The 25,380-nt window shown below is 37.8% G+C and overlaps 1 protein-coding gene across 2 annotated transcripts in view; it reads left to right on the top strand.

The window, feature by feature from the left end:
• The window catches only part of POLA1 (DNA polymerase alpha 1, catalytic subunit), a 195,831-nt gene that overhangs the window by 49,142 nt on the left and 121,309 nt on the right, over nucleotides 1-25,380 (top strand). For both annotated transcript variants that reach the window (XM_018084261.2, XM_018084260.2), the window contains exons 26-27: nucleotides 20,502-20,534; nucleotides 22,115-22,207. In XM_018084261.2, coding sequence (XP_017939750.1) covers nucleotides 20,502-20,534; nucleotides 22,115-22,207 — 126 coding nt within the window. The remainder of the gene's footprint in view (nucleotides 1-20,501; nucleotides 20,535-22,114; nucleotides 22,208-25,380) is intronic.

Below are 25,380 nucleotides of genomic sequence, written 5' to 3'. Positions count from 1 at the left end.
TTGTGATTTTGTTAAAATGGAAAATTTAGAGTCATGGAAACTTCTAGACTCCATGGGAATTTCACCCCTAAGTTGCTAATGTGTTGTGATGCTGCTGGTGTGCTATAATGTGGCTTACAAGCGTCTGATAGAAGAAATGATAAATTTACTGGATTAATATTATCTAGTAAGTATAAAGCATTATTAATAAATATTTAATTCATAAGCACACATTTAAGATGGTAGAGGTTATATCAGAAATTAATTACAAGTGAAGATGACTTTCATGAGTGGAAAAAGGAAAAACTGCAGTGGTGAAACTGTGGAATAGAAGTATGACTGAGCAGTGCTAACATGCACCTCTTGTTGGCTCCTCTCCAAAATGCCTTCAGGAGAAGGTTCAGCTGAATCTCCAGATTTTCAAGTGTCTTGATCCGAGTTCTGATACTATTTTAAGTCCCTCTGTAGAGCCAGCATGTAAATCTTTATTTAGGACCATCTTTCAGGAGCTGCACACAGCAGATCAAGTATTAATTCCATCCGGGGAAAGTGCTGTTTCTGGGAATGAAAAAGACTGACCAGTAGATCTCCTTAATTTTCTCTTTCTGTTGGTTATTTTTGTGAAGTAGAGATTGAAAAGAAGTTTAACAGATTCACAGGGAGTGCATTTGTGGATGGAGATGTCTCACGTATGAATTTTAAAGATGTTGCTGTGTTTCAAGTAAAAAAGGTGGATAACTACTTTGAATGGCAGGCTGCTTAGTATTGTTTTATTGGAAGCATCTGTGGAATTTTACAGTGGATGATTCTTTGTAGCTGTAGTAATTTTGCCCTTTTTGAGTAGTATCAGTTTACAAGTCAGAATCTCGTGTATGTGGAGATATAAACACTGACACACATGCATTGGATGAAATTTGTAGGAATAGTTCTGAAGACAGGAGTTCATTTTGGGTATTTTAAGCTAAGGTGTTAAACCTACTGTTTAGGGATTTTTTTTGTTGTTGTTCTTTAGTATTTACCATTATGACATTTAATTATCTCTTCTAAGGGATTGTTGTTGCCCAGAATAAAAAAGATGAGGAGCGGAGAAAAAACAATCCTCATGACTTTATTGTAACTATTACTCTTCAGGCAAGGGCTTGCAAATGTAAGTGCACTGGAAGTACAGGGCACTGCAGCTTCAGTTAAGTGCAACCTGCGAAGATATGGAGGAACCTAAGTGGCATTCCATTTCTTTTCAGTGAGGAAGGAAAAGTAAGAATACTTTTTTTTAAAATCGTTACACTGTGGATTCGATGCTTCTAAAGGTGTCTGTCGAGTGTGCATATTTGATAATGTAGAGGGCTTCTCAGCAGTAGAATGCTTTTGATATTTTAGCCTTGAAACCAAGTTTCTGTGTTTGAATCTACTAAAATTGTTGGTGTCATGTGCCTAATAACCCATCTGCTTGAATAATGATAAAGCCTCCTACTTAGTCTGTCTACCTCAAGGGAATAATCGAGCAGCCATTGTGACAATACTCCTCTGAGCTAACAAAATACAATTTCCCCAGGAGTTCCCTTTGAAACAAGTTATTTTTAAGACAGTGGTGATAGGGACCCTGAAATGAGGCTCAATGAGGAATAAATATCTATCTCAAATTTTCTGTCATGGCCAGTGAAGTTAAAAAAAAATGAAACAGAAACAGCCCAACTTCACCTTATTTAAAAGCCATCCAGATATCCTTATGAACAGGATTATATGATGTGTGTTTTTAGGGGGCTGGGCTTGATGGTTTAGTCCTGGATTTCATAGTAGACCTTTTTGCCATGCAGCAGACTGCAGGCTGCTTCAGTTTTGCTCCATAAAGTCTTGAAGCAGTTGTGTTTTTTGGATTTCCTGCTGTGACAGAGACCACTGCCAGTCAGAGGAGCCAAGAAATCAAAATTTTGTAAATGTCTGATATCCCAAATGTATGTAAATCAATTTGGCATCTGTAGTTCATCTCTTCCTCTTCCTTCCTCCTCACTGTCTTACAAATCCTCTCATGTGATCAGTGTCTTGGGTTTCTTGGTGCAGATTCCGAGTTGCTGCAGTTGGAAGCATAAATGAGACATGTTTCAGTTCTTTGTTGCAAAGGAATTGCATAGAGCTGGTGGTGGTGGATTTCCCATCATTTGTGTTAAATCAAGATCCTATGCATTGCTTCTAAAAATTATGCTGTCAGTCAGCCTGAAGTTACAGGCTTGAAGTAGAGACTGTTTAGTAAAATTTTATGGCCCATGAGTGTTAGAGGAAAGTCAGTAAGGAATGACTGCAGTCTTTTGCCACACTGAAATACTGTAATTTAAGTGCCAGATGTTTTGGATAGAATTTTAACAAATTGGATGCCTTTCTCAAAGAAGTCATGTGTGGTCAGCCAGAGGGAAGCAGTGTATTACCCATCTGGCACAGCATAAAAATATTTGTGCTTAAAAATTGATATTCAGTAATAAATTTGGACCTTTCAGTATTTTCCTTGTTTAATGCAGGGGGGTTTCTTTGTTTATGTACTTGATGTTTATAAGAGATTTCCTGTAATTCCTACCTACGTGTGCACAATCTGGTATCTTGAGTTTGGTTTGCTATAGTCTACATCTCTGTAAAGCATTTTGCAAGGAAAAAGTGATGTTTCTCTTGTCTTCATTCAATCTTGAAAGGTTTACTGTTTATTACATAGTTATAACTCTGATCATCAGTTTCTCTCTTTCCTCAGATCATACTCTTAGGAGGGATCAGATTATCTGTGCTGTAATTATTTTCACCTCTGAATATGTTAAGAAATTCTGTATGCTTTTATATTATTTTGATTTCTGGATAGTACCCCATGTCACGAATTTTTGAAGGGATTAAATAAATTTTTTAAACAGAAAAATTCCTAATGTAGTAAGCAGAAATATCTTTACATTCAGGAATTCCTGCAACTTTTAAGTGTTTCAATTCTTACTGCAAGTTGCCTATTTTTCAGGCTCTTCAGTGAAATGGGAGTTTGTGACCAGAAGGTCTGTTGGACTGCAGCCAGCTTAGTTTTCTTGTATAAGCTGGGGAATATTTTCGAGGCGTCCATTGGAGACTTGAGAGCTTTTGCTATTGGGACGGTTGGAGGTTTTTTGGGTAGCAGATATGCCCTTGTGAAGAAGGTGAACTCCAAGAAGGGGACTCAGTGACATTTGTGGCTGAATGCTGTGCCATGACTATGCACAGTGTTGTCCCACTGCAGTGGGCACAGCTACTCTGGATGTGTCTTCTGGGTGTAGTGGTTGGTCAGAGACATTTCCTGATAGGCAACAAAGAATTATTATACCACTGACTGAACCCATAAGAAGGTCCCCAGTAGTTACAAGCGAAGAGTGGCCTGGGTGGATTGCAGCTCCTTATTCAAGTGTCAGAGAGGCCTGAATGCCTGAGCACAGTTCAGATAAAAAGAAGACAAAGGGCCTTCTTACCTCAACCTGTCCCATAGCTAATATATAGAAAAAAAGTTGTTCTAATTATATTTTTCCTCCTTTAACTTCCCTCCTTTCCTTTTACCTTAATGAACCAAGCATTAACTCTTGAAATGATGCATTGACTCATATGTGTAAGCATATTGCTATAGGGCAATTTAGTCATGTCACTGTAGTATATGATATTCTGGATACTGCTTAACACTTGGGGTTGGAACTAGATGATCTTCAAGGTTCCTTCCAACCTAAACCATTCTGTGGTTCTATGACTCTGTGTTGAGATTTTTTTGTGGTGGAGGAAAGCCTTTTGGAGCAGGTCTTACATACTTTAACACGTATGAGAACACTGGAGGTGCATTGTACCACTGTATTTCGTTTCTTGCTGACTTACCTTCCTTACAAATTCTTGTTTTTTTAATATCCCTTTTCTTCCCTCTCCTCCTCCCCAAAGTGATAGATGTCTTCACTACCAAAGCATCTACATTTTATGTTTCTTGTCACTTCCCAGATTTGTCATGACTGCTGCTCTTGGTTTTTAGGATCTCTGGGTGAATACCATGTTGCTTATAGATAAAAGTGGGAGCCTGGAGTTAAGGTACCAATACTGTTGTGTAAAATTCAACTCTCGCACCTGTTTGAATTAAAGTGAGGAGTTTGTGGGGTGGGGTAGGTGAGGAGGGGATGTGGGATGGCAGGAAAGGAGGACAGGCTTCTGATGAACACCAGGATGATGCAGGTGCCAACCAGCAGTAGCCACCTAGCTACTCCAAACTGGCTTTTAGGAGAACAAAAGTGGAATTTACTTCCCAGATTCTGTCTTGCTTTCTGGCTAAACCAAATGGAAGGGGCTGATTTCTGCTGAGAGAGCAAGCACCTGCTTTTTCCCTGTGAGGGAGAAAGGGAGATGTTGTTCTGTGTCTGTCTGGATGCTGTGGCCATGTGTGATGGTTTGCAGTTGCTGAGCTGTACCCAGTAGCATGTCCTGCACCAGTGCTCCATTTATTCTTTCTCTGTGCTGCTCTTCCAGACCAACTGAGGTGTTTGCTGGCAATTCCCTAATGAATGTGCTGCTTTTGGCTTGTTGCTGTAGGAGCAGAGAGCTGACGTGACTTGCACCACTACATGGAAGATTAAGTAATGTCTTCACTATATTTCTCTGTGGGCAAGTTTTTTTTAACTTTCCTAGTACTTTCACCATCCATCTACATGTGGACATTTGAGCTGTATGTTACCACTTACCCTGTTGTTTTGAGGTGTGATTTCCTAGCTTTCTCCCTACTATACTCTAGACAGGCTGGAGTGTCCTTGAACCTGCTCTCCCCTTTCTATGGGGAAGAATGAGAAGCCTTTGAGCAGCTTAAGTGTCGGCCTGTCACAGCTGACAGGAAAGTGATCTGCTGCTTGGCCCTGTGCTGCAGCCTGGCTTGCCAGTGGCATGTGCCCAGGCTGTGCAAGCCTTGCAGGGGCAGGGGGTGCATGCTGAGGGTCTCCCTGTGCCCCAGCAAAGTGAAGTTTGGCTGTAGACATGGTCGGAAATCGCTGTCTGTCCCAAAATGTTGCGGCTGTTTGCCACAGCTGTCTGTCCTGTCAAAACAGTGACTCGTCTCAGGGTTAAAGGTTGATGAAAACTATTGCTAATTTGAGATGATTGATATTGGAAAAACTAATTAGTGAGCAGGGGCATTTAATTTGATCACTTATAGTGGTTTCTCTTATGGGTTTTGAAGAACTTTGCTCAACTTCTTTTACCAGCTTCTTTCTTTTTAATTGAAGTAGGGATGTGTTTCCAGTGGGCTGCTTCCAAGGGGACAGACAGGGTAAATTCTTAAGCAATGCTCGAATTTACTTTTGAAGCATTCCTGTGTGATCTCCAAAGGCTGGCAGGGAGATGCCTGATTTGCTTAGAGAAGGAAATGTCACATACTCTGATGAAACTTTCAAATGAAATACCTTGTGACAGAGTTGGGAGCTCGTCGGCTGTGCTCTGCCACAGGAGATGTTCTCTGTACTTACAGAGGTAACAGAGGAGTGTTAAAAGGGTATTCTGGTAACATTACTTTGGCTTATTCAATTGCTGATGACAAGACAATGTGTTTCCACTTTGGTCCGTGCTGCTAAAGTGTAATATAATTATTTGTATTAGACACCAGCCACCTGTTAATATCGTTCTTCTAAAGGTCATTGTGTGGTGCCTTGCTGTCTGAATTTAACAGCCCTGTATCAGGTTTGTTGGTCACTCTTTTGTGTGACACCGGACAAATGTTTGTGGGGAAAGAATGTGAACTCGATACCCTGACGGCCAAGGGAGAGGAGAGGACCAGGGACAGGCTCTGCTGCTGCTATTGTCATGCCACCAGGCCAGGGCCGAAAAGCAAGCACCTTCCTTTTGAAGTGCTTTCATCTAACGCAGTCCTTGTTTGAAACAAAAATAACTTGTGGTAACTTCCCAAGAGAAGCAGACTGATGTCTGTCAACCCAGACTTTTTGGTACTTGTGGATTTATAAGGGCATTCTATTCCTGACCTGGGCTGTAAAGGAGAGGAGAGATGCTGCTCAACTGGCTGTCTGGCCTCCTAATGCCATGAAAAGAAAGTGAGGTGGTGATAAAGTAATTGTGCCTGGTGACAATGGGTAGATGCTTGATAAGTTATTTTTAGACATACAATGTTGGCAGTTAAATTAATCCAACAGCAGGATTAAGGTTATTAATGTCTGTATAGTGACCTGAAAATGCAAAGCACTGTATCATTGAGAAATGGTGACCTTGTTATCTGACAATTTTTAATTAATTTTGCTGAAAATAAAGGTGATGTGCATTGAACTTTCACTCTTCCCACCCGACCTGGTATTATCTTTTGAGAAAGGTGGGGACAGGTAGGACTTGCGGATGAACTTCTTCTGTGCCTGTATCCAGTGAATGAAGCAAGTGACTAGTACTGCAGGGACTCAGCTGAATGACTTTGTTTTCAAATTTCTGGAAAATGAAAGCTTCAGCTGCCAAAAGAACAAAACAAAGCACCTGGTTTACCACATGGTGTAGGACATTCCAGTACTTGCGAAGAGGGAGGGTTGGCTTTAAGCCATCTATATTCCAATGTCATTAGTAACTGCTACTAACTGTTGGATTGAATTGCTGGCTGAGAAAGAGCAAAGGCTTTTAGAGTCTTCTCTGCAATTGAAAACAGTCACATGAAGAACTCCCATTACTGACAATTTTATAAGGAATAAGGATCTCACTTTATCAGTTGCATATTTATTGGTTCAAACCATTTGAGCTTCATTATGCGCATGTAGATAGCTCGTCGTGGTTGTTTGAAAAGGTCATTAGGGTCTTCAAGAATTCTGGCTTTATAAAAATCTAATTCATTATTTCTGCAGTGAAAGAGTTAATGAAGGATCACTTGTGGCTTTTAATTTTCAGCTAATTAAAAAGAACGTCTGTTTTTGCCTTGACACTCATCGTTAAAGGTGCCAAATATAGGATTTTTTTGTGTGTGAGTTGAAGGGTGAGGAGGAGGGGGAAAAGTTACATGTAAATCATTTAGCCATTAACCTAATGTGGTGGATTTATAAATCCTATTACTATAAGCCCTTTTCATTTCCACTGAGGCCTGACGTGTGCTTGATCCTGCTAATGTAAAATTCATTCTGTCTAAGTGATTACTGAAGTAAGACACTTTTAGTCAATTTTAATCAGATTGTGTGATACTTGCTTGAACACCAGTGTTAAGTAAGACATGGACACAGTTTGGCCATGTCTTAATTAGCCTTACAAATCAGGTAGACTAGAAATCAATCAGTGAGCCAAGTCTATGAACCTTTTGACACCTAATGCTTTCTGTTGGGGGGAAAAAACATCTATGCTGAGGGCTGAAAATACAGGGCTTGGAAGCAAAATTAAGATTGTAATTTGGTGTTCTTGCTTTATGGTATGCTCGGCAGTCCCTCACAGTATGCAAGTCCTTTATGATGCAGCCCTCATTGGTGTTTCAGAGTTGAGGCCAGTGGGGTGCTTCCCATAGCCCATCATAAATTCCTGTCTCCACAGCAGGAGCAGCAATTGGAGTATTTTTCTGAAGCTGCTTCTGCTCCAAGAGGCATCTGTTATTTTGGCAGAGGGGGGTGAGGGACAGCTTATCTTAAAATGTAACCTCCTTCTTCCTTCGCTGGGAACTGCTGACTTGGATTCATGGGACATCTGTACTTCTTGGGTTTAGCTGTCCCTGTTTTCCTATAGGGAAGCATTAGGATGGAAGAAATCTGCCTCATAAGTCCCTCCAGTATTGCTCACTGTTGAGATCAGAGGTAGTTTTTGTAAAAGGTCATCCTTTGATAAGACAAGTAAAGACTTAATGTTTCTCCTGGATCATTGCTTTTTAGGTGAGCTTGACTCTGACATGAGTCTCAAACTGATTTTCAGTTTAGGTTGGTTTACCCAATTTTTGAAGGCTCATTACTAACCAGTTTTTTTTCTGTTCTAATTGTGTAGAATTTCTGTATTGGTAATAAATTTTGGTATTTTCTTTCAATATATAGACCATTTCCTTTTACTACCCAGAAACTTGAAAAACTTGTCCTTGAAGGATCCTGTGTTTGTTTGTGTTTTTTCCTCTTCTGTTGCTTATGGTGTCTTCTGCAGCAGGGTGGGAAGCCTTGGGAGAAAAGGATGCTTGCAGTATATAGAAATAAAAATATTTAACACCAGAGACAGTAGATGTTCTCTCAAAGCAGGCAGCATCTTTTGCAGAGGTCTCAACTGCACACACCTTGTGTCAGTGCCGTGGGCTTGATTCTACCTGGCGAAAGACAGGACGATTGTAAATCACCAGCTTAGAGTGGAGATTTTGTTTTGCCATTGTAGAAAAATTACCTGCACAGTCATTTTGTTTTAAAGCTTGGAAAGTCGACCACCAGCAGTGTCAGCAAACCCTTTTCAAAATCACTCTACAAGTTTGTATGCTACAGGCTTTGTAAGTTGTTTTTATTGCTCAGCTTCCAGGCAATTTAAATATCTTTTCTCCTCTATCTAACCTGTTAAATTACCTCTCTCTGTTAGGGTGAGTGTACCTCATTTAGTCAGATGTTACTCAGTTGATGATAAGACTGCAAGCCTGGAAGAAAGTAGGGAACGTGTTTTTTGCTTGATCTGAATGCCTCTTTGTCTTCTGTTTTCTCTTTCGTAGGGTTACTGTTGGTCTGCCAGGTGTGCCTTTTTGAATGAAAATGAGAAACTTCTTTAGTGTAGAACTCTTATAGTGTGGTTGGGATGAGGCTCATTTAAAAAGCTTTGAAATTAGATGTTAATTACCTTTCTCTTCTACTGGATAATCTTCTGTACTTTAACCAAATAAGGATAATCTTCTATACTTTAATCAAATAAATATTCAAATACTTTGAATTTGCCATATTTCAGCTTTTTGACAGTTTTCTTATGTGATGGATTGCGGGAGAGCAACTGCTCATGAAAAGGGAGAACTTTAAACGGAAAAAAAATCATAGTAGTTCAGGTGGATGGAACAATTGATTCATTCTAGTTAAATGTAGTTGATCTGAACAAACATATGGTGATGGGCCAGGAGGGAACTGTCAGAGTTCACTTCAGCCTTTCCCCCCCTCCTTTTTTTTTTCCTAAGATTGTAACTGCCAATATCATAAACTTGAGAAAGATGAAGTCCATTCTAGATCGTATTTTAGAGTAACATTTTTATTAATCTCTGTCAGACTGTGATTGGTTCTTGACTTTCAAGTGTATATCTTCCTATTATTGTATGTATACATATTGTCAAATGTCTAGGTTTGTAAATATAAAGGACTCTGGGGTACCCTGCCTAAGAAAACAACATGACCTACAAAAGGGAAGTGTCTCTTATCAGCCATCCTTTATATATATTTCCTGGGAAAATCCTTTCAAGTCTCTTGTTTCACAGCTCATCAAGATTTGCCACAATTTGTGTTACCTATGTCAGAAAGCAGCAGTATCTCTTCAGTGTCCTGTAGGTTAGTGGGCAGGTATTTTGTTGGGTTTTTTTTAACCCAGCAGATTTAATGTATTTTTTTAATAAGTAAAAATTTCAGTATTTCTGATTTTTTCATGGGCACTTGATATTCTTCAGTTGGGAATATGTATGGGCATATTCATGGCATTTTTGTCATTTTAACGATAGATTTTTGTTTGTGTTTTGTTGTTTTTGTTTACTGGAACACAGGAGGATCCATCTGAACATCAGGAAATGCTTTTTTGCTGTGGGGGTGACCAAACCGTAGCACTGGTTGCCCAGAGAGCCTGTGGAGTCTCGACTTTGGAGATACTCAAAGGCATCTGGACATAGTTCTGGGCATCCAGCTCTAGGTGGCTGTGCTAGAGCTGGGGAGCTGGACCAGATGACCTCCAGATGTCTCTTCCAGCTTCAGCTAGTCTGTGGTTCTGTGATTCTGTCTATTTTTAATTTTTTTTTAGTTCAAAACAGGCCTTAGAATATCAGAAAATTCTTAAAGGGATTTCTGTTCTTACAATGTATCCTTATTTTCGCTTCTGTTTTGGGTGGTTGATTGGTTTGTTTATTTTAGGTATCTGTAGTTATCTAATGGCATTAAAAAGGAGCTTAGCAACATTTGTATCTGTAATAGCAGTGGATGAAATCAAGCCACTGTCCACCAGTGCTTGTGGTTGGATTATTATGTTGGCACTGAAAACTTCTCTCAGGCCCCTGCAGGTCTCATTTCAGATATAATTCTAATGAGGATATTGAATGACTGGTGTGACAATAATGTAAATTAGTGCTGGTGCCTTCTATTTAAACTGAAAAGTGAGAGCAAGAGAGAGCTTTGAAAGAAGGCTTCCTTGGCATATGAGTGAAAGCTGAGTTTTTTATTAACGATTCAAACTCCTGTAATAAGAAGTAGGGAAGCTTATTAGCTATGTTTTTAGATTAAACAAAACCTTTAGGTTGTGATGTTCTTTCTTTAACAGAAGTTGTGGGATGAAGAATTTAAATGAAGATTTCCAAAGTCAAAGATTGATTGAGTTAAAGTATGTAGCATGAAATCAATCCTGTCAAACTGTAGGGAAATAAGTGAGACATTTATAAACATAGTTAATGTTTTAGAAATCTAGTTTTGTGCAAATGTATTTTGAATTCTTTACAAATGAGATAACAGTAGGTCTAAATGACAAATTAAAGATTTAAAAAATAATCAGCATGCCTCTCTTGTAGTAATGGATTTATGGAAGTAGCAAGCTTTAGTTGCATTTGTAATTAAGGTTTTTCCATCATTAGAATAGAAATGTATTCCTGTTGAGCAATATCTTTTTATGTGAATTATGTGGATTGAATGAGTGGCAAAACTCCACTACTTTAATCTGTTATGTGGCTGAAAGTCAGTATTTGAATTGGGTTCCTAGAGGGTCATGCTGAAAGGTTAAATACATTTGTCTGTTTTCCTAGTCTTCAAATTTCCATATTCTCTACAAGTAACAAACAAATCCATGTCCTGTGGGATTGTACAATGACAATTTAGCAACTTAGCTTCATTAGCAGTGAAGCCGTAAAACTCTAAATACTGAAATGGTTGGGCTCTACGTGAAGTGCTGAACAGACTAATGCATGAAAGAAGCTTTGAAATTGTACTTTCTTTGCATGAGTTCATAGTCCTGAAAAATTAAACTCTACGCTTTGATAAGCCTCTAAATTTGTTCTGTTTTTAAAAACAGTACAAATGTCCCGGGTTATGAGAGAGGCTACAAATGGTATTAAAAATGCCTTAGACTACAATTTCAGCTAACTGACCAATTGACCATTAGGTGCTGAAATCTTGGAGTGTGGGTGGTCCCTCTCAGGAATTTGCTTTTGCATGAAGCTCAACTTTTCTCAGTTGGAGTACTCTCAAAATTGTGTCATGGAGCAAGTTTCTATTTCTGCGGGAGCTCCATGACATCAAATATGGTTCCCTCCTTAACTCTTTAAGTGATTATGATATATTGTGAATGTCTGTGGATAGACAATAGTTTCCAGTGACATGGACTCTTTTCTTTCCTGTACATCCTTATAGAAAGGTGAAGTTGCCCCAACCCCCCCTGCAGTTCGTACTCCTGACTTACAGTTGCGAGACCTATTTAACAAGCAATTTAGAATTGTTAACTAGTAATTTGTACTTAGTTTAAAAATAGTTTAAAACCTTAAATGAGCATTTTAAAAAAATAAAATATTTCTACATTATACATATTTTAATCATTTGGTAGGCCAATAGATTTTATTTCTGACATGCTTTACAAATGCTTATATTGTTCTAGGACAGTCTTTTATGTCCTGAGGAGCTCCATCTTGGAAATATGACTGAGACTTCATGCTGTTAATTATGCATGTTCCTCATTGTATTTTCACATCCTTGGAGCAATCACTAGGTCCTGCCTGAAGCAGGAAAGGTTAAGTGTCACATGTAGAGATGAAACTGTTTTTTTTGTCCCTGGCACCACTTAAGAAGGCAGGTAAGAGCTGCCACAGGGGCTAGTCAGAGGAGACTGTGTAGAAGCCACATCAATGCAATGGCTAGTGTTTGGACATATTTGAGATGGTACCTGCCCTGCTCCTACTCAGTGCCAAATATGGTTGTAATTTTCTAAGACTTGAACACTGGTAGTTATTCCGTCCTGTATAGATACCTTGGTAAAAATCCTTATTTGTTACAAGTGCTCATTTCAGTGATGTTTCATCAGTCTTTGGAATTGGAATAGCCTTTATTAAATTCCTTTCAGCTATCTGTTGTAACCAGGAAAGGTGGCACAATGTCAAAGCCTAGGGTTTCTCTACTTGCAGTAACAGTTTTCCTAGTATCCAGCACTTGGTGTATATGGTCCTGCATGAAATAAGACACTTACTTCTCTTTGATACAGTGTGTGTGTGGTTGTTGGGCAGTCCTAAAAAATCCTAGAAGGACTTGCTTTCACCACATGAGGGTTTTTTTAAGTGCCTCTAGGCACTTGTATACACCTGATCTCTCATCTTTTGCATTTGAGTAGCTTGATGGAAACCTGAACATCCCAGTATAGTTGGGAAGCTGAATGTACAGGAGCTTCTCCTTCCTTAATCAGAGAGGCTCACAGTCTATTAGATCTGGAGCAGATTATTTTGAAGTCTTTCAGAATGATCCTTTTCTTTGGAGAAGGGAGATAACCTAGAAAGTGCAAGAGTTTTCTCTAACACTGTCCTGCAGGCACTCCTTTATTTAGGTGGATATGCTTGAAGAGGGCCCCTTTCAGCCCTGCATTGTTGGCTACTGGTCCTTCTGTTCACAATATACCCCACCCTTTGCTTGCCATCATGGACATGCACTCCTGCCCCTGTCAGTCCTGGTCCAAAGCTCTCCTTACCAGCTTGGGAAGGCTCTTGGCACAGATAATTTTGCCCCATGTCAAATGGATCCTTCCTTGTCCAAGCAATTGTTGGTGTTGACACCAGCTACAACCATGGAGGGTGAATAAGTATTGTTTAACTTTATAAAAACAACTGTCGTGTTGTCTAAATGTATCTAATTTAATGAAACAAAATTATATGCTTTATGAAAATCCTTCATGACATTTAAGAAACGAGGTAAGAGAACTTTCTTGTGGGGCTAATTAGAGGCTAAAATACTTTTCTGAATTTGAATAAATGTTGGTTTGATAGACAACCACTTAGTCATGATGAAAGAGCAGTTTAGTTTTAAAGCAGTTCAAACCACTTAAAAAGACTTTTTGATGAACACAACATCCACACACAATCTATTCATTACTGATACTAGCATGTCCTCTCATCTCCTATAAAAATTCAGGATCATTTTCAGTGGATACACCTGTGTCTAGACAGAGCTTGCCTTGTTCTGTTCAGTATATCTATTGCAAAATGCCCCTGGTTCTTCAAGAAAAAGGCTGTGTTTTTCAGCAGAAGTACTTTTTCTTTTAAGAATATTCACCAGGTAGCAAGTGTGTTCTGCATCTCTTTTTCTCTTTAGCACTTGCTTGTCTTCTCCCAGACCTTCCCTTTTCTCCAGCCTTACACGTTGTGGTTATTACTTAAAAGATGCTGACCAGGACAACCTTAAGAAAGTAATTGATGTTCCCTTCCTGCCCACTCTTCATATGCCCTTGTTGCCTTAGAGGACCTTTCCTGTGCTATACCTTTCTTTTTGTAATAAAGTTTTCTTTAATAGTGAGAAAATAAGGGAGAAGGGCCTTACAGAGTTGTAAGTGCTGTTTTCTGCTTTTTACTCAAAAAAACCCCAAAGAACAACCTGTGGGGAGAATATTTGATTCTCAATGAGTTTGTCATCATCTTGGATAGTGCACTGAGTTTATCTACTGCTTAAAAATATTTCAGTTTTTAGAGTATTAATTTTATTTCTTTTTCAGGTTTATAGACATACTTGATGTTTTTGAAAAACTGTCTTTACTGATTCTAAGACATGCTGATTTTTCTAGGACTTCTAATTATATGGCTAAGAGAGTAACTTTTCTTGGAGATGGGATAGTACTTAAATTTTATCACTTCAAGATTGAGAGACATGATTATATATTTGAAAGATAACTTTTAAAACTGTAGTTTTAAAACTAATCTGGAGGATAGTATGGTTATCCTTCCCTACTTGGGAATAGAGTTTGCTGTTATTCAGAGGCAAATCTATGTGCTCTGGTTTAAACCTTGATTGGGTTCTAACTTGTCTCACCAAACAGGAAACCTTGGTTTATAAATAATTAATTTCAATTATCTACTGTTCTTGTAATTTCATTTTTTTCTAGTGAAAGACTGAATATCTTTTGTTGAATGTGTTAAACATGTTTGGTTGGGGAAACAAAGCAAAGCTTTCCTGTCTAAATGTTTGTTCATTTCACTGAAACAAATGCTGATGTTTTCTCTAAAGAGGATATGCTTGTCTGTATGTATTTAAATATTGAATAACTTAACACGTGTTTTGGTTTTATTAGGAAATAGTAAATGATGCTTGTCATATTTTCCTTATTAGTGGATTTACTTGTGGTTTGTGATTTAGCAGTTAGCTCTTGATACATTTGCAGTTGTCTTATTAGGCAAAGCTACCTTTGCATCTTATAGTTAACTTCAAAATGTTCATCAACCATGGATTTATTTAATGGCTTGGAATAAAAAAAAATTGCAAAAGTTAATGAGCTGAAATTGGTTTGAGTACCACACTCTTCAAGGGGTTTTAGATGTTGTGGATCTTGTTTTCTCATGAAGTGAAACATGGAAAAAATTTCCCTGTTCTTTCACTTGTTTTAGGAGTTTACTTTTTGAATTAGTTAGAAAGAAAATACTGTCCTGGGTGGGCACCAGAGCGAGCCCCAGTGCTTCTCTAGGAACTGTCAGTGCTTCGGGTGTTTGGTTTCTCTGGAGGGCTGGGAGATGCCCCTGCCGTACTGACATTTTTTCACAGCTAGTTATCCACACGGACATTGTATTCTTGCTGCTTCTGGGAACGTAGAACACTTCTGGGAAGTGGGGTCAGAACCGGGTCACTTGCCTTCTATGCACTCAAGTGTTCAACTTCATTGTTGAGCACTCCGTTTCTCTGTTTCCAAGATTTTGAAATCACTTCCAACACAGAAGTTGTTGTGTGTGTGTATTTTTTTTGGCTTTTTGGTTGTTTTTTTTTTAATTTTGTTCAGTGCTGTTAAGAGTATGTTTCATTATTCTTTCTTTTGTTCTAATAACAAAAGAATCCTTTCCAAAATAGGCAAAATTTACTTTAGTATAACATGGTTTGTAATATATTGTGCAGAATAAATGATAATTTTACAACTTAGTAAGGAATTAATTCTGGTTTTCCTTTTCAGCAAAACTCACAACAAATACTTGAAATAGAGATACTGTAGAATTTTAAAGATATAATTGTTTCTGGCACCAAGGGAATATTGTCTTCAAGTTGTAATTTGACTCACAGTGTCATCTTCAGTGCTTTACTGTCATCTTTGCATTCCTTGTCAAAATGTGACAAAGGTACACAAGATTTTTGTTGTGTTGAGCACATTCCTATTGCTGCCTTTTTTGTGTGTTTTCTGTTGTTTGTGAGGCAAAAGATTCTACTTTTTTGTTGGCATGTAAACATGTTTCACTGGGTCTTTGTGTACACTGCTTCAGCTCTTGGAATCATTCCCCCTTTGGTTTTGGGGCTCCATCCAATAGTGATTTTATATCCAGAAGCTGTGTTGGATCACTGGCTGTCAATTGCAGCATTTCTGAAGAAAACCAAAGCCAAACCAATCCCTAAAACAACATACAAGGGGAAATTTTGGCAGCATGGGGTGTATTTGTGATGCTGTTAATGTTTCCTAAGAGTGTACATTTTGGAAAAATGTAACTTTGCCTTGTCGAAGTACAGCAAATATTCAGTAAAAGCTCTTTGAAACAAACTTATTTATTAACTACTTGAATCTGATCACTCAAACTTTTCTAAATCAAGTCCATTGTCTGATACAAAGGCTATATTGTGATTCTTCCTTCTTTGTGGCAAACAAGGCCTCCATCTTTCTTTCACTTATGCTTAGGGCATATGTACCTTTCTGTCCAATGATAGAAACCTATATTGAAAATCCTCCTTAATAAAATCTTTTTGCAGCATCCTGTGGCTGTGGTTTATCAGTCCTAGAGGCTACTTAACACAAAATCCTAGCAAATCTAATGAATATGTTGCAAAAATACAGAGGTTCAGAAATACTTCTTAGGTAGATTAGTGAGTGGTGTTACTGGAACACAGTTTTTCCAGCCCATTTATTCCTCTGTGTCATGGGAAGGACTAGCTAATATGAATTACTAAAGCAGATGACAGATTTATTTTTTTACTATATAATTGCACAAGTAAACAAATGAGGTGGAAAAATGTATCAGGTCTACTGTAGTAGTCTTCAAAAATACAGTTTTTACCAATGCCTTAAGACTGCTGGCTTTTCTCCTTGAGCAAAGTGAAGCCTAAGTGATTATTTTTATTTTTGGGGCGGGATGCGTCTCTGGTAAAATGTTTTTGTAATGATTCTGCTCAGTCTTTTCAGTCTGCTCTTAAGTCTCTCTTTCTGTTCCTTCATGTCTGCAACCCCAGGAATCCACAGAAAATGTATTCAAGAGAAATCTTTGCCTCAGCATATTAGTTTTGTGTCCTATCTCATTGATTTTTAACTTTGGTATATTAGCTTGTTCCCACAGAAGCATCCTCTTCTCAGAAGGTACTCTTTAGTTGGTTTTAAAAAAGGAATCTTTAAAAATATTTGATGTAATGGATAATAATAAAGCTGTTCTTTGTATATATATTTATTTTTAATCATTCCCTGTCTTAAATCACAACCTCATTTAATTAAGTAATTAGTGAGTTGGAGTGGGATTAGGACAGCAAATTTTGCTGTTTGATGATTGCTTGTCTGCAATTACAGTCCTTAAGTTTATACTGAATTGCAGTTCATGGGTGAGAGAATGTGTGTTGCTAGTCTTGCTTTTACAAGGAAAAAAGTTAAATAGAATTTCACAGATGTTCACTGTGCTGAGAAGTTCACGGGTTTTTAGAAGTATATGTTTGCTGGGGGGAGGGGGCATGGCTGTACTGATGGGTTGCCAGGCAATTAATTCTTCCTACTTGGATTGTCTGCAGTAGGAGACAATCCAGCTCTCATAAGCAGTGCAATATTATTTGCAAAAGGAAACTACCCAATACCATTTTTCTTATTCTCTCCTTCTTTCTTCTGTCTTCCCAGCCTCCCTTCCTGTGCTGTGCATTTCTGAGAAACCTCCAAGGATTGATATGATAGCAGGGCTGTCATTCTTTTTAACAAAAAAAAAAAAAAAAAAAAAGAAGCCTCTTTTATTCTAGGTATTTTAATAGAGTCCCATTAAGGATGTATTGCTGACTGAAATATTGGCATGAAGGGCTCTCACTGAGCCGAGCCCAGGAATTAAGAAGTCAGGAAATGGGCTGCTGCATTGCTAAAGAACCTTGTGTGACACAGTATCTCCTGATTGGGGGGATCATTACTGCTATTATGACTCGACTTGCGTAGGAATTTTAAATTTCATCTGAATGTCAGTAATAACCCTCTTAGCAAATTATCCTGAATAAAATCACGAAGGCATTTTATATAATAGGTGTTGAATTACTGGATAGATTTGCTAATTAAATACTCTTTGTTCTGCTGCAGTTGACATTACAGGGTAAGATCTTGAACAATTATTCTCAACAGCTGTACTTTGTTAAGGGAAAAATTAACTACAAAGTTTATTTTTTTTTCTACACTTGAAGTTGGCAGATTTTTGAAATGTGCTTGAAAAAAATTCCATCATCCAATTGGTAATGAGAAGATAAATATGCAGGTGTTGCTGAGAAATCAGATAACTACTGACTGCCTTATTAATGAATTTAGCAATACTTTATAACCTTCTGTTTTGTAGCTGTTGGCACTTACAAGTGATCTCCTGTCAGACTGGGTAGCACTAGCATATGCCAGTCACTTGATGAAGCTTACTCGTCTGTGACCCTCTTGTTGTGATTACCTACACCCACTGCTGTCCTCAGGGACAACTGAGAAATGGTTTTTGCACAGTCGAAATATTTTTTAGTAGGGTTTATTCCTTTAAAAAAAAAAGTTATCTTTCTCATTATTAGTAGATAGCATTATTTCAGAGAATGAAATAGAAAAGGCCAGAGATGATCAAGGGGGAAATGGTAGGCTTTCTTTTCTTTTCAATATAATCTCTTAATTTCTGTCCAATTTTAAAATTTTGTTTTAGGGACTTCTGTTTGCTTTTGGAGTACTAAGAGAGGGGTATAACCTTTCTCTGTAGGAGTTAGCTAATAAGTGAGAGAAGGGGTTGTGGGGTGGTGAATATGTTGCAATTTTGATTACTTTATACAAAATTTGATGCCAGTGATATGTCTTCAGAATAATTTCAAAACTCCATGGAAAGGTGGTGGGGCTGTGCTGTCTGAATCACTCACTAGGAGATGAATAGGAGTGCAGTACCTTTTTTAAGCTTCAGATTAAAATGGAATCAGGTGTGTCTGAGCACCTACAGCCTGGGGTGAATCTGCAGCTGAGACTCGGCATTTTCCTGTTCTTCTTTGTCTGTATAGAAGATTGAGGCCGACTGAGTTCTTTGCATTTTCAGCAGAGTTCAGGCATCACATTGTCCAAGTATCTAGTTTGCAGCATCAGTGGATGGTCGTTAAACCAACTGGGTGTTTTAAACATGATCCAGAGAGTGTAAAACTGTGGGTATCCCTATGTGCTTGGGGAATAACCCTGATAGGGGCATGCCTTGTGAGTCAGCTGTGTCAAAGTTACATTGTAGTTTGGAACTGAACCTGACCTTAAATGTCTTGAAGGGAATATAGCTTTCAGTGCATAATTTCAAACAAACCGAAAAAACATCATACTTCAGTATGCATCACTCTGGTTGTGTGAAGGTTCAGAAATATTAAAGAAACTTGCCATATTAAAGGAATCACAGGGTTGTCATCTTGGTTTTGTACTGTTATGTAGAGGTGGACATTTCTCCCTGTTTCAGAATTGCCTGCTGTGATAGCTGTAGTCGGTATCATGACAGTCAGGACTCTTGGCTTCATTTTAGACTCCTTGGCCTTATGAAAGTCATGAGATTTCCCTGAAGGTGGTCTTACTCCCACTGAGCATGGCCAGCTCTTGCCTGTTAGTCCTTCTTCTTGCCTCATCCCTGCTAATTTCTACTGCTCAGCTCCCTGTCACAGGCTTCTTGACTAAAAGTCATAATTCCACCTTTTGGCAAATACAGCCAAGGAGTATTACAATTTAACATATGAAAAATAGTAAAACTGAGACTAGGTTGCTAAATTTAATATAAGCTGTTGAAATAGTGTGTTGCCTGACAAAGTTTATAGTTCCAAATTGTTTGGGTTCACCTAATAGACTCTGATCTGTCATTGCTGTAACATAACACGTGGTTCAAAGTAATCTTCTTTAAGAAAATTTATAATAGAAATATATATGAGTAGCAGGGTTAACTGAAGAAGAACTGAGGTTTATGCTGAGTGATGATGGAAAGGACTGAAACCAGGGAACTGGAATCTGGAGCTGTGTGCCAGAGCACCAGGATGTTGACAAGAAGGAAATGGGTAATACAGTGGAACCATGGCCAAGTGACTGAAGGAATGGACCAGATGTTGGTTCTTGTGCAGCTTTGTGAGATTCACCAAGCCCTTCCTGCTGCAGCAGCTACACATTTTTTTTATCGAGCTGGTTTTACTTTCTCTTCCTGTGCTACAGTTGTACCTGTGGCTTCAGGTGATATGCTGTCCCACCCCTCTCCACTGTACTGACCAGTCCTGGAGATGGAAGCAGGAGCCTACTCATATGAGGTCTCTATAGCTATTTCTAAGGTTCAAAGAGATACTATTCAGAGCATTTGGGGAACTTGGGATGAACTCTTGGCTGAGGAACAAGCTTAGTTACACATGGATTTGCCCATTGATTCAACATCTGTATCCTATCTTTATCCCAGCTCCTTGTCCCAGTTCTGGTTTCCATGAGGAGTTTGCTTTTTGATGACCCATTTTGAGATCATTACAAGGGTAATCAACCTTTTGACTATGTCTTGTTAAGTGAGCACTATCCAGGCTGCACTGAATAAGACAGGACGTTTTTGGGAAAAAATTTAATGACATTCAGAGATAAGATGATGGATATGAGGACGACAACTGGCCTAAATTACTGAAACAGACTTAATTCTGGCCCTTGCTGATTAGGTTTTATTTGAGCCATTTGATTCAGTGTTCGTTTTTTCCTAAGGTAGAATGTGTGTGCTCACATGCAATTTTGAGATTTGTTTTAATCTTGTTTTAGGGGAGTTAATAATAGCATTAATACAAGGTCAAATGAGAATTTACTCATGTAATAGGAGTATTGAGGTGACTGTGTGTTGCCAGGAGAGAGGTGGTTTGCTTTGTTTTGAAAGGTGAGAGCATTTGGAGTTAGCAACCTAATGGATATGTTTGCATGTGTTAGCCTGTAATTATATCATACGCTAATCTTTGATAATTTTTTTTTTATTTCAGATTTTGATGCATACCAAGGAGATGGTGCAGAAGGTAATGCTGAGCATTTTCATTAAACAACAACTCTTAAAGAGCACACCTGGTGAAATTTTTTTATTCTGGGAGAACTGTAACCCAAACAGACCTGAAATCACTTCTTAGGATGCCTGGTTTACAAATGTAATCCTTCGTAATGGATTATAGCTTTTTTCTTTTCCTACCACAGATATGATCTGGCCCCTGCTTGAAGCCTATGCGTGACTGTTTCAAGCAAATTAGCAACAGTGCTAATTAGAGTTTACTCATAGACCTGTTACACCATGTGTTCTAGTGGTTTATTATGGTTTATTTTTTGGCATCCTTTAAACTCTGTCACAGAGTGGTTTTTTGACTATATGGAATTGAACATGGACATAGCCATGCTGCAGTTTTTACAGCTGCATTGATTTTCCATCACTGAAGACATTGGCTTTTGTTATTTTTTTAAGTTAATATTATGTAATTATATTCATCTACCTGGGTTTTTTGGTGAAATTTACTGGTGTTGGCAGTTTTTCCTCTTCTTTTATTCTTGCTAGGCCTTTCATATGCACCTCAGGCTTTTTAATGCGCTTCAATTTGTCTAGAGTTTGCTCCTTTATCCTGGAGTATTATGGAAGTCTGGCTGCTGTTTGAACACAGCCTTTTCCAAGTAGGTCATTTGAATTGTTAGATGGATCAGAATGAGAGATGACGTGAAGGGCAGAGTGTCAGTCAGAGAGGAGGAACTGAGTAGGTGTTTGGATTGATCTCCAGGTGTAATTGTTCAGTAGTTCAGTCTGGGAACATAAAACTTGTGAGTCATAGTAGCTAGATCCTTATCCAAAAGGAGTACCATGTTCCCTGAAAGATCTGCTGCCCAGGGGAGGACTAATACAGATAATTAGATTACAGCAGAAGTTATAAGATGGAGGTGGGAAGATGGAAATATGAAACCACATTCATGATCTGAAAAAGCGTAAAGAAGAGCAGCCTAATCTGGACAATGCTGTGGTATTCTCAGTTATTGTTACCTACTAGCCAATACTTTCACTAGATTTACTTGAAATAGAGTATCTAAGTATTTTTTTTTTTCTGTGAGCTCTTTTTTCCCCAATACTACTTTGATGGCTACAAATGGAATAAGATACCTGACCGTGGTATTGTCTTTCAAGCACTTTGGCTAAATGCCTTGTGTGAATTTGTCCAGCAGTCTCTGAGCCGAAGTGATCTTCTTGTGTCCTAGCAGTCCAAAGTTATTTTTGATTAGTGTTCCTGCTGCTTCTCAAGATCAGACTTGTTCACTGACTTATTTTTCTAGTATTCATTTAGTAAGATATAACCTGCTTCTCTTATGTACACAAATGAGCAGTGGGGTTTTTTTTAAACATGTGGTTTTAACAGTGGTTTCAGTTTCTTTATTCTTTTTAAATGCAAATATGTTTTAATGAAATATACAGACATATCAGTAAAAATTTATTTTATATTTTTCTGGTTTTTTGGTATTTAAGGGATTGTATACAGATAATGATATTTTTGAATCTTGAAAATAGCATGAGACTTAAAAAAGATGTAGTAGTTATATTTTGTTTTTCAAAGCCATTTGTTTCATTTAGATGAACCTTGAGGTGATTTATGGAGACACAGATTCCATTATGATAAACACTAATAGTACCAATTTGGATGAGGTCTTCAAGCTGGGGAATAAGGTAAGGGAATTTTTTCTTTTGTTATGCTGAGTGGAGCAGATGGTATTGAGAGAGGACTCCATGGCATAAGCAGAGAATAGGCCACAAGGAAGAACTTGACAATATGTGGAATCTATGAAGTAGTAAAATCTCAGACTGCTCTTTTTCAGGTGTAGCTATTCTGTGTGTTTTTAGAAGTGGTTATATTAAATGAAACATTTCATTGCATAACGAGCTTTTTTTACCAATCCTAAGTTAGCAGGAGATTTTCTCAATATTTGGAAAGCCAAAATGTAAGGTACAGTTCCTCCTCCACATTAATTCTAGGTACAATGTGAACAGTTTTGACTTTTTTTCATGAGGGATGTCTCTCAGTTTTGTTTAGTTATGTAATTTCTATTACACTCAATGTGCCATTAGAATTCCAGTGGTAAATTCAAATATTAATTTCCAAGGTATACCAAATACAGAAGAGATCTCTCTGCTTAGTAGTTGGCAGTTGATTACGTGGAAGTTTTGGGGGTCTCAGAAATTTTAGAAGAGAAGCGAGAAATGTTTCAGAACTTTTTGATGAGAAGATGTAAGTGAAGTTGTTTTTGAAAGATGGAAGAAATTGTGATGAAAATGAGAACTACAAAAACTCTAAAAGACCAAAGAAAACACAGAGGTTTCATTCAGTGTAGTATTAAATAAAAGTCCTGTAATTTTAAGGCAAGAGTGATTCTAGGATCTTTTAGACTATTTCTACCTTCATGCTAGTTGGTACATTGAGAATTAGATGCATTCAGGAGCACAGAAAATTGAAAGATCTTGATGTCTTGATAACCAAGTAGCAGGAGGGCTGATGGCATGGAAGACAGCAATCTCTCTTTTTTGTTTGCCACATGCAAGACTATAGATAATTTTAAATGTATATACAGTAGTGTATAAGAAAGTTTAATCTTACTCTAGTTTTGTGTGTGTGTGGTTTCATTCTGATTTGGTTTTTGTCCGTGTACTCCCATTTGCTGGCTAAATGTTGGAGAGGATCAGTTAAATAATAATAATTGTTATGAAGTCTGACAGGATCAGCACAATATGTTAAATATTTCTGTCTTACAGTCAGGTTTGCTGAGAAGATAGGTCATTTTTTGAACTTGTCACCTGCTTAATGATTCTTTTTAAGAGTGAAATCTTAAGCCTTTTTTATCCATTGTACTTCTGTATTATGTATCAGTTGGGGTTGGTTTTTTAATTTAAAAAATGGACAAAGATATGTTTTGATTAAAATCAAGTACAAAATATGAAAACTTTAAAAGTAAATAAACTCATGTTTGTAAACAAGCACACTCAAATCTCGAATCACAATTGTGAGCTTTGTGGCTCTCAGTATTCTTTCTGTGTCATAAAAAAGTGATTCGTATCTGTCTTGTTTCATGTTTCTTGTTTGTTTATTCTTCAAGGAAGCGATATTTATTTACTTGTTTTTTGCAAACACTTTTATCATTTATATATTCCTCATTTTGCATAATTCATATAAAAAAATCAGGATAAAGAATTGTCCTTGTTGATGAGGAACACTAAGAAATGTCACTATTTCTTTGCATAATAATTTCTTTCCCAAGATTTCATGTTCAGTTATACTTTTGCCTATTAGTGGACTGTATGGAAAGCACACAAGTTTAATGCAAACAATTATGGTGAGAGTGATTAGTGAATATACCTCTGTTCTGAATAAAGTGTGAATTTGTAGGTTATCTTCAGGGGTAAGGCATTCCTCCAAGAGATAAATTTTGGTTTTCCATTGGAGAAAATTCTCTCACGTGCTTTCTCACAGGTTTCTGGTTGTGTTCACTCCTGTCCTTAACCTTCCATTATCTCCATGCCCATTTTAGTTATTACGCAGCAGAATTTTATGTTTCTTGTTTTCACTGTATTCTTGTGAATCAGATTTGGCAGTACATTCCATACTGCAATGTTGCTGGTGTTTGAGCACTTGATTATTATGATGTAAAAAAAAAAAAAATTGGAAATACTTTAAAAGTCACAGAAAAATATTCAAAGGAATTGACTGTTTTAACAAAGAAAAGATGAACCTCTTGGCAAAATGGTTTTGCCTCATGATGTCCTTTAAAACTTACAAATATACAAGGGATACCAAAGTAATGATGATTCCTGCAATAGGAAAAATAGAGATCTGAGAAGAATTAAGTACACATACATATGTGTGCAAATACATGGAAAATTTGTAAGGAAAGTTTTGGTTAAAACTGGTAACCTGGACCCAAAGCTAGATAGAAAACCAGTGAGATTTTATGCTGAAGGTGCTGTGTTTAATAAGAGGGTATATGTTAGATGGCAAAAGAACTTGAACCTATATAAAACTTCCGTGAGATGTGAGAAAAGGAAAGTTTGTAGTTGGTGGTCTGTGACAAGAGAACTGGAAATAATGGAGCGAGAGTGGATAGGGAGATACTGAAAATCAAGAGGGAAGGTAAGTTGTAGAGGAAAGAAAATGAAAAGTAGAATGTGAATACAGAACAGGACATCTGACATATGTAGATATTCTGTTGAAGAACATACAGTAAAAACATGAAGAAAGAAAAGTGCAAGTGGGAAACTTTTAGCTGAGCCAGTAGGTGGGTGAACGTGTACTGGAACCAAAGTTTGCTGCTGAAGGTACATGAGCTGTTTTAAGCTGTTGCAATTCTGTCCCCTTAGAACAGAGGTAAGAGATGTGAAGCCACTTGATACTTGGTGCTATATTAAGACAACACAGCAAGTGCCATTTGGAGCTTTTGTATGTGGATAAGACATAGCCTGTGTGTAGAAAAATGGCACCTTTTCATCTCAAGGAAATCAGGCTATAGAAAAAGTAGGCATATTGTGGAGAAGGGTAGAAATAAACACTTGCCTTTTTGTGCAGATTTTTCCTGAGCATGCACACGTAGAGCTCTGGTCTGCAGTCATAGTTCTTCCTCCCCTCCCTGGTTTAGGGTGAGGGTGGGAAGAAAAAAAACAGTGCCTTTGCAAGATACTGTTTTTATAAAGCTATTTCCTTTTTCTGTCTAAGTGACCATCTCTTGTCTTTTGCTACTAGGTAGATCCCAGCTGTGTAGTCCCTTGTTTGCTTAATTTATGTGAGAGACCTAGGTGGAGTAGCTGTCCTAGTAAAACAGACTGGAGTCAGTTATCTGCAAGGTCACATTCAGTCC

Source organism: Manacus vitellinus, unplaced genomic scaffold (assembly GCF_001715985.3).
Source record: "Manacus vitellinus isolate BGI_N305 unplaced genomic scaffold, ASM171598v3 scaffold_7_pilon, whole genome shotgun sequence".
NCBI classification, from domain to species: Eukaryota; Metazoa; Chordata; class Aves; order Passeriformes; family Pipridae; genus Manacus; species Manacus vitellinus.
The sequence above is the reverse complement of the archived record's forward strand: the minus strand, read 5'-3'. Positions and strand labels throughout refer to the sequence as shown.